At 45.1% G+C, this 9643-nt stretch overlaps 1 protein-coding gene across 1 annotated transcript in view; it reads right to left on the minus strand.

The window, feature by feature from the left end:
- enpep (glutamyl aminopeptidase) overlaps positions 1-3046 on the minus strand; it is a gene marked incomplete at both ends in the record, with an annotated part of 40981 nt that extends 37935 nt beyond the window's left edge. Inside the window, 2 exons of the mRNA XM_080750317.1 lie at positions 325-579; positions 2640-3046. Of these exons, the coding sequence (XP_080606443.1) occupies positions 325-579; positions 2640-3046 (662 nt within the window). The remainder of the gene's footprint in view (positions 1-324; positions 580-2639) is intronic.
- Between the last annotated feature and the right edge of the window lie 6597 nt (positions 3047-9643).

The raw sequence follows: 9643 nt of genomic DNA on the forward strand, positions 1-9643 counted from the left end.
AGGTAAATATTAACCTTGCGTCACCAGACTTTCCACCTCAGACGAAATCCTGGTATTCGTTTGGTCTATATAGGCGTCGCCAAAACTAAGCTGCATCGAGGTCTCGCCAATTCTTGGCCATCTGGCCAGTGATGTATAACGGACCAGTTACCCATATGGGAATGCTCATACTGTATATGAACATTGTATTTTTCTTTTTCTTTATTAATATATATCCATATACATTTATGGACTTAATATTAACGTTTTCGGGGAAGGTAGGGTGTAAATCAGAGTAAAGCAGGTTCCCAGGCCAGTTGAAACATAATATAACGGGGTTCTCACTTGGTCTGTCCGTCCTCGGTGTAGGTGACCCTGTAGAAGCCCACCAGGGAGCCGTTGAGCCAGCCCTGGAAGGGCAGGGTGAGGACGTAGCGCTGCCCGGGGGCGGTGGGCGCCAGGGGCACCGCGGCCTCCACCACAACGTACTGCTGGGGGTCGTACTGGAAGCATCCCCTCACCGCCACCTCCTCCACGCTCTGCCCCGCCTCGCCGGCGCTCTGGAGACGCAGCCCGGGCACCGCCGACACGAAGGTCTCTCTGGACACACACACACACACACACACACACACACACACACACACACACACACACACACACACACACACACACACACACACACACACACATAAGCCCCTTTTCCACTATACAGGGCCGAACCAGAACTAGAACCAGAACTTTCCAGAACTAAGAACTTTCAAGAACCTGTGAAGTTCCCGGACCAAGTTCTGCTTACAGTTCCATATAACCATTTAGGCCTAGAATTATTGAATGCTTTAACCAGTGAAAAATAGCAGATATACAAGCTCACAGCTTGTAGATCTGCTATTTTTGAAAAAGTCGTGAAAATGTTTGCAAATCTTATATATGTATTTTCAAAGCGAACGTTTGTAACTCAAATCTTGCTTCTGGGTGGTCCCTGGAACTAGATATTTTGAAATGGGGGTCCGTGGCCAAATAAATATCATTTTGGGGGTCCTCCACATGAAAAGGTTTGAGCACCACTGACATAGTAGTCTCTCAAGAACAGACTAACTGAGCTCCAGTTAAGTGAAAAGGACCTTTTCTTTGACGATGGCTGGCCAGATTGCTGACATAGAAACATCGTTTTTTTCCAAAAATCTTAGAAGGATTCAAAAGACACTTATAGAATCAGGTCAAAATTCAAATTTTCAAGATTTTTCAAAAATAGCAGATCTACAAGCTCGCAGCGCGGCACTCGGTGCCGCGCTGTGAGCTTGTATATCTGCTATTTTCTTTATATTTAAAGCATAAAATATTGCGTCATAATGTGTTCAGGCCTAAATGGGATAATAACCAGACCAGACCAAAAAAGAGCAGCAGCCCAGAACTCAAGTTTAGTACTACATCAAGAGCAGGAAAAGGTTCCCAGAACCGTGTCTGAAACCAGGCCGCGCGCTATGGATACTAAACCAGAACCCCAAAATAGGCTCAGGTTCTGGAGAGTTCTGGTTCCGCCTTGTAGTGGAAAAGGGGCTTTAGACATCAATGGGGGCTTGAGCCCCTGCCCTTTCACCCATCTGTAAAAAGTTCCCTCTCCAGACCATGAATGCAACTTTTACGGTGAAAGAAATGCAAATGCCCTCTTTCCATGCCATACCTGAAGGCAGCATTCAAGAGAATTGCCTTGTCCAAACTCTCCTGAACTTGAATGCAGCATTTTATGCTGAACGATTGCGCTCTCAAAATCCATGCCGTTACGCCACATCTCCAGTATTGACTTGATTATGCTTAGTTCAGTGTGGTATCAAGCACCGAAAATAGCCGACCTCGCGTCGCGTTGTGTGAGTGAGAGCTTGGAGGTCAGCTATTTTTGATATTTTCACCAAAAGGCCCTTTTAGAAATGTCAGCCCCTGCCTTCTAACATTCTCTGCACGTCCCTGCTAACGTTGCAGTCGTAAACCCTGCAATCTCCACATTTCAACCTTTTTATGGTTTTTCGTAAATTAGCGCCCTTTCTTCTTCATTTTACAGCGTGACGTAAAAGTGTAGCCGATCTACAAGCTCGCAAAGACTTCATCGCGGTCAGCAATTTTAATTTGCAATGGGGCTTAGACTTATATGTTTGATTCATAATTTATGTTTTACCCAGAAATGTAGTGGAGGCAAAAGTACAATAATATTTGAAAGTCATGAGTCTCCACAAAACATACACTAGTAAAACACAGACACTGAACAAATATACAGTAAAATAACATAATTAGTGTAACAATGTAGGCTTAGGGTTGCTTAGTGTGCACAGGGACGGATTAACCCCCGCGAGTGCCCTGGGGCCGATAATCTTTTAGGGCCCCCCACCATAGAACCCCTCCATTCCGACGCGCACTACAAGGCTCGGTTTTTAAGCCATGATGATCAGCATCTGTAGACAACAGAGGAGTGGCCCACACATTTGATATTTGATCAATGTATACATTTAATGTTAGTACATTTTCAATGACCATGCGGCCCAGTTCCCCCAAGGGCCTCTCTCCCACTGGCCTCAGCCCCACCGGCCCTATGGCTAATCCAGCCCTGCGTGTGCATGTGTGTGTGTGTGTGTGTGTGTGTGGGGGGGGGGGGGGGGGGTCCCGGTTACCTGATGTGCAGCCACAGGTGCGTGCTGGGCTTGTCGACCTCCAGGTGGACGTGCACGGTGCCCGTGTAGGTGTCGGCGACCAGGTCGGGCTCCAGGTGCAGGTCGTAGTGCACGGGCCTCACGTGCTCCGGCAGCCGGAAGTTCCTCCAGTCCCCGGCCGAGTCGTTGGAGGGCTTGCAGGGTCCGCGGTCGGCCGGCGGCGGCGGCGGGGGGTCGGCGGTGGGCTTGGGGGGCTCCTCCGTGGGAGGCGGGGGTGGTAGTGGCGGGGGGGCCTCGGTCCGGGTGAGGCCCAGGCCCAGCCCCACGGCCAGCGAGCAGAGAGCCACGGCGCCGCAGATCAGCGCCGCGTGCTTGCCCCGGATCAGGTAACGCTTCTTCTCCGGCCCGTCGTGATCCAGTTTCTCCATGCTGATAGACCCCTCCAGAACCCCTTTAACTTTAACTGGACCCCCTGTGAATAACCACTACAGTATAGCTGAGACCCCCCAGAACCCCTTTAACTTTAACTGGACCCCCTGTGAATAACCACTACAGTATAGCTGAGACCCCCCAGAACCCCTTTAACTTTAACTGGGCCCCCTGTAGACCTCCAGAGCTCACTGAACAACCACTACAGTATAGCTGAGACCCCCAGACCCCCTTTAACTGAATCTCTGCAGACCTCTGGAGTTCACAGCCGCTGTCTACCAGGGCTTCAAAGGTTATAGCTCTGTTGGAGTGCCGATGGCCCGAGCGGTTGAGGCGAATACCAATAAGCTCCAATGCAGCCTGCTGAGTCCCCGGGTTTGATTCCCAAGCCTTTGGTGGAAGTTTGCTGCGTGTCACTCCCGCTCCCCGAACCCTCTCTCCCCGTTTCCTGTCAAACCATTGAGGTAAAGGCAGGAATTAAAGCCCTCCCAGATGATAGATCTCATGCAGGAAAAAGAAAAGGAAAAGCTTGCTGCGTTGAGTAGCCTGTCCCTGTGGTAGCGTCAGCTCTGTGTGAGGTGCGCTCAGTGAACTGATCCCTGCTCTGCCTGCTGCTGTGGAGAGGTGGAGACAAACACACACACGCACGCACGCACGCACACACACACACACACACACACACACACACACACACACACACACACACACACACACACACACACACACACACACACACACACACACACACACACACACACACATTGTAATGTTTTTATTACTATACTTGCGGGGACGTCAACGTTTTAGCACTGAAAATAGCCAGAAAATAGTAGATCTACAAGCTGCTGTTTGCTTGTGAGCTATTTGTCGGTGTGTGATATCACCAAACAACTAGGTATAACATTTCTCTAATAGCTCTAATGATCTGTCGTGAGGACCAGGACTATGGAAGCGAATAGCTGCCATAAATCAAACGAAATGCCAAATTAATTTGATTTATGGCAGCTATTTGCTTCCATACGGGACAGTTACTTCATTTGTCTATTTAGCAGTGGTGTAAAGTAACTAAGTAAATTTACTGAAGTACTGTACTTAAAGGGGCAGACCACCCATTTTCAATATTGAAATATGTCATTAATATACCTTAGAAGAGTTCTCTGTTGCCTAGAACTGGAGGATTGATTTTGGGGGTTGTATTGTAAAGTACAATGTGTGATGTCATCAAGTTGTACTTTACAATACAAACCCCAAAATCAAACCTCCAGTTCTAGGCAACACAGAAGGGGGGGAACTTTTTTTCAATTTCCACACAACTCTAAGGTATATTAATGACACAGTTCAATATTGAAAATGGGTGGTCTGCCCCTTTAAATACAGTTTTGAGGTATTTGTACTTTACTTCAGTATTTCCAATATCCAATAGTTTTAGTTGTGTACTCCACTACATCTCGGATCCAAATATTGTGCTTTCACTACATTTATTTGAAAACTTTAGTTACTTTGCAGATGTAAATTCTTCTGTATTGTTGATTCTGTTGTGTGTTTATGTCGTTCGGCTGTTACGCAACAGTCTTTTTTCTTTATCTTACTGTCCTTTAAGTTGTAACCTTAACTGCATTGCTGCCTCTGGGTGACTGAATTTCCCCCTTGGGGTAATAAAGGTATCTATCTATCTACACGCACGCACGCACGCACGCACGCACGCACGCACGCACGCACGCACGCACGCACGCACGCACGCACGCACGCACACACACACACACACACACGCAGAGGTAAAAGGCAGTAAATGAAAGGTAAAGCGCTGCACCTTGCTGTTCCTCTCATGGTCAGCTCTTGTTAAACATCCATCATGTGCTGGTCAATCAACAACCGGCTGACAGACTGAAGGTTGCTGTTTGGTGTGAGAACTGTGTCTGTTAACGAGCATGGACTGGACTGACACCCCCAGTGGCGTCAGTTCAGAACAAGCTAAGGTATGGCAACATGACTGGTGTCTTGCAAGACACCAGTCATGTTGCCATACCTGTGTGTGTATACCTGTGTGTGTGTGTGTGTGTGTGTGTGTGTGTGTGTGTGTGTGTGTGTGTGTGTGTGTGTGTGTGTGTGTGTGTGTGTGTGTGTGATTGTGTGATTGTGTGATTGTGCGTGTGCGCCTGTTCTTCACAAGAAAATAATTCTGTTTTGTGGTTGAAAAATGATTTTTAGATTATGATTAAATTAGGAAAAGATTCATGTTGCGGTAACACACACTGAACAGGTCATTTTTTACCTTTTCTTTTATTTAGAAGTTGAACAGTTCTGCTCAGGAGACCCTCAAAAAGATGTATTTCATATTTACAGAACATCTCAGATGGTAAAAAAACAAAAAACAAGACTTTGCTTGTATGTTAAGGAAAAGTCATGAAAGGGCAAATTTATGAGTTCCCTGAGCAAATCCGTTCCACCTCTAAATCTCAAAATCAGGCTCAGTCATGCAAGTGTAAGACCAGGATTAGACAATTAGAGCAGGGGTTTTCAAAGTGGGTGACGGGGCACCCTGGGGTACCGTGACAGCAGTCCAGCAGGGGTGCCGCAAGATCATTTGATAATATTTGGAATTTATTTGGACACTTGAAAAAATATTATTTAGTATAATTCTAAACTTGAAGTACAAAGGTAGTCAGTTCTAACCAAAATGCAACATAATCACTAAAATGTGAGCAGTGATGGCTGAGTGGTTAGTGTCCATACCTAGGACTCTGGAGACCCCAGAGGTCGCAGGTACGATTCCCCGCTCCAGCTATCACTGCTCCCCCCCTCGCCCTCCTTGTGGGCTGCACTGGGTTCAGCTGGGTTAAGCTGAAAAAAGCAGCTGGGTTAGGCTGCGATACCCGAATTTCCCTCGCGGGAGGAGTAGGTAGCTATCATTATCATTATAATAAAATATCTTCACTGTCGGGCAGAAACCTTGTATCTCCAAGTTTCAAATATGTACGTCTTTTGCCCTGCTTCATCATTCAAGACCGTCGCACACAACAAATTAGTACATTTTATAGACGATAAATACAAAACGAACGGTTTTGGACATACAAGGTTTCCACCCGACAACGACGATATGCTATAAATATAAGGAGTGAAAATGATAATGTAGGGGTGCCTCGGATAAAAAACATATTTATGGGGTGCCATCCATCCATCCATCTTCAACCGCTTATCCGGAATCGGGTCGCGGGGGTAACAGTTCCAACTGAGACTTCCAGATTTCCTTATCCTGCGCAACTTCCTCCACTCCCTCTGGGAGTATACCGAGGCGTTCCCAGGCCAGTCTGGAGATATAATCCCTCCATCTGGTCTTAGGTCTGCCACGGGGTCTCCTCCCAGTGGGACGTGCATCGAGGCCCTTCCTAGGAAGGCGCTCGGGGGGCATCCGTACTAGATGCCCTGAGACAAAAAAAGTTTGGGAACCCCTGAATTAGAGGTCAGGTCTATGGATTGGAATTATGATTCATACATAGTTGCACGCATGATGCCAGTGTCGGGGACTGAAAGATAGCTGATCTAATAAGCTAGTATGTGTTGCAGTGAGCTTGTAGATCTGCCATAATGTCAACATGTATAAAAGATGGCATTCATACAGTTACTGTTCTAAAATGTTTACCGCTCCCACGACAGTAATACAAGTGTGTGTGTGTGTGTGTGTGTGTGTGTGTGTGTGTGTGTGTGTGTGTGTGTGTGTGTGTGTGTGTGTGTGTGTGTGTGTGTGTGTGTGTGTGTGTGTGTGTGCATGCCTGTGTGCCTGTGTGCGAGTGTGTGTGTGCGTGTATGTGTGTGTGTGTGTGTGTGTGTGCTTTAATCCTGAGATACATTTTATCCCAGACTTTTGCCTGCAACACATTATTATGGTATTGCTACTTGTATTTAAGTAACAGATTACGATGGTATTCATGTAATTTAATTATAGGCTAAATCTTCCACCACTTGTGGAAGGGAGGACAATATAACAGAGTGCTGACATTGTTACGTTTGACAGGCACGTGCACACATACATAGACAACAAAGGGGGCTTGAGCCCCTGCCCTTTTACCCGTTTGTAAAAAGTGCACCCTCCAGACCATGAATGCAGTTTTCAATATGGTGAAAGAAATGCAAATGCCCCTCTATACATGCCATACCTGAAGGCAGCATTCAAGAGAATTGCCTTGTCCAAACTCTCCTGAACTTGAATGCATCATCTATTCTATATGTTCAAGGAATTGCCCTCTCTGTGGAAATCCATGCCGTTATACGCCACATCTCCAGTATTGACTTGATTATATACTGTATGTGCTTGCCGTATATCAGGCACCTACAATAGCCGACCTCCAATTGCTGCGACGCGTTGTGAGCTTGGAGGTCGGCTATTTTCGATATTTTCACCAAAAGGCCCTTTTAGAAATGTCAGCCCCTGCCTCTTGAACATTCTCTGCACCTCCCTGACGTTTGATAACAGCCATGGCACAGTGGCGTCAGTTCAGAAAAAGCTAAGGTATGGCAACATGACTGGTGTCTTGCACGCGCCAGTCATGTTGCCATATCTTAGCAACAGGCATGATACATTTATTTTAAGAAGTACATTCTATTTTTTCCCCTGTTTCTACAGTTTCTTGGGCTGGATATGGCAGCCTGGAACGGTTGTTCAGCTAAACTTTGCATGTTAGTAAACGTGCCACAATTAACAATAATGCATTGCAGCTGTGCAGCTGACCTGCGGAACCTGGGAATATACCATTCTGTCAAGATGGGGAGAATACAAGTGTGGACAATATAATTATAATACCTTGTTAAAGTGACCATTTAGTTAAACTTTGCATTTGTAGTTATTTTACTGTAATTTAACAACATGATAACCAGCACAGATAGACAAAGAGACATTCATGGATTTATATTTAAAAGTAACTTTTATTTCCCCCCACCTGGACGCAGGGTATATGGCAGCTGCATACCCCTGCCATACCCAATTGACGCCCCTGCCATGGCAGCAGGATTAGCACAGCATGCTGTTTAGTTGCTGGGAGAGGGGAGGCAGAGTGTGTGGAATGTACTGGATGAACCCTGCTCTGGCAACACATCCAGATATTTATGCCTCTCTGTTTTCTTCTTTTTTTTTGTTGCCTGAACCTATTCAGAACGGGTACACATTATTGTGTATCATTATTTTATGCTTTAAAGGGGAAGACCACCCCTTTTCAATATTGAACTGTGTCATTAATATACCTTAGAGGAGTTGTGTGGAAATAGAAAATAAGTCCCCCCCCCCCTTCTGTGTTGCCTAGAACTGGAGGATTGATTTTGGGGTTTGTATTGTACAAGTACAACTTGATGACATCACACATTGTACTTTACAATACAAACCCCAAAAGCAATCCTCCAGTTCTAGGCAACACAGAAGGGGGGGAACTTTTTTTCTATTTCCACACAACTCCTCTAAGGTATATTAATGACATAGTTCAATATTGAAAATGGGTGGTCTTCCCCTTTAAAGAGGTGGTGCCATAGTTTTGTACTTTTTCTGGTTTTCGTGTGTCTAGGAGGTTGACAGTACGTCATTAGACCCCCTGGTGTGGTTGTTATGAGCGATTATGCATTCTCTTTTTATTTGGGTTTTTAGCTGGAGGATTCCACCTGCTGGGTCAGACGTGCCGTTCCAAAAACACCCATACTTATTACATCATAGAATCAACCCCTCCCCTAATTACGGTACCATTCACCCAACACACGTGGGTGTGGCTAACTTCAGCTGGGTCACTGCCCACCATAACGACCACGCATACCAATGAACTGGTGGGTGTGGCCACATAAAAACATCATTTTAACTCTTTCTGTACACTTTTTTGGAAAAATTCTTCCTCCTAGTATAATCATAATAGTAGATAATCATGTTTTATAGAGGGGAAAATCATGGCACCCCATCTTTAACTATTGAAAAATAGCAGATATACAAGCTCACAGCGCAGCACCGAGTGCCGCGCTGCGAGCTTGTAGAGCTGCTATTTTTGAAAAATCGTGAAAATTTGAATTTTGACCCGATTCTATAAGTGTCTTTTGAATCCTTCTAAGATTTTTTGAAAAACCCTATGTTTCTATGTCAGCAATCTGGCCGGCCATCGTCAAAGAAAAGGTCCTTTTCACTCTAACTGGAGCTCAGTTAGTCTGTTCTTGAGAGACTACTATGTCAGTGGTTCTCAAACCTTCTCATGTGAAGGACCCCCAAAATGATATTTATTTGGCCACGGACCCCCATCTCAAAATATTTAGTTCCAGTGCCAATTTAAAGACTTTTTAACCCTGCAAGGCCCGAATTAATTTCTACTGGCCCAAAAAAAATAAAAAAAAATCAGATGCTGTTGTAGGCGAGTCCTAATCACAGGAAAATGTAATGTTAAACAATTAATAATGTTTTTGTAAGGTTTTATAGCCATAAATCATAAATCATAAATCATGCTCTAATTTGCATTTTGGGGATATTTTTCACAATGTTAACATATACACGTGTTCTAGACATTCTAATGATCACAAAAAACAATATTACAGGCATTTTACTTATGTTTTAGTGAGGAATAGCTTCAGTTAAAAAG

The sequence above is a fragment of the Nannobrachium achirus genome (assembly GCF_963921795.1).
Source record: "Nannobrachium achirus genome assembly, chromosome: 20".
NCBI classification, from domain to species: Eukaryota; Metazoa; Chordata; class Actinopteri; order Myctophiformes; family Myctophidae; genus Nannobrachium; species Nannobrachium achirus.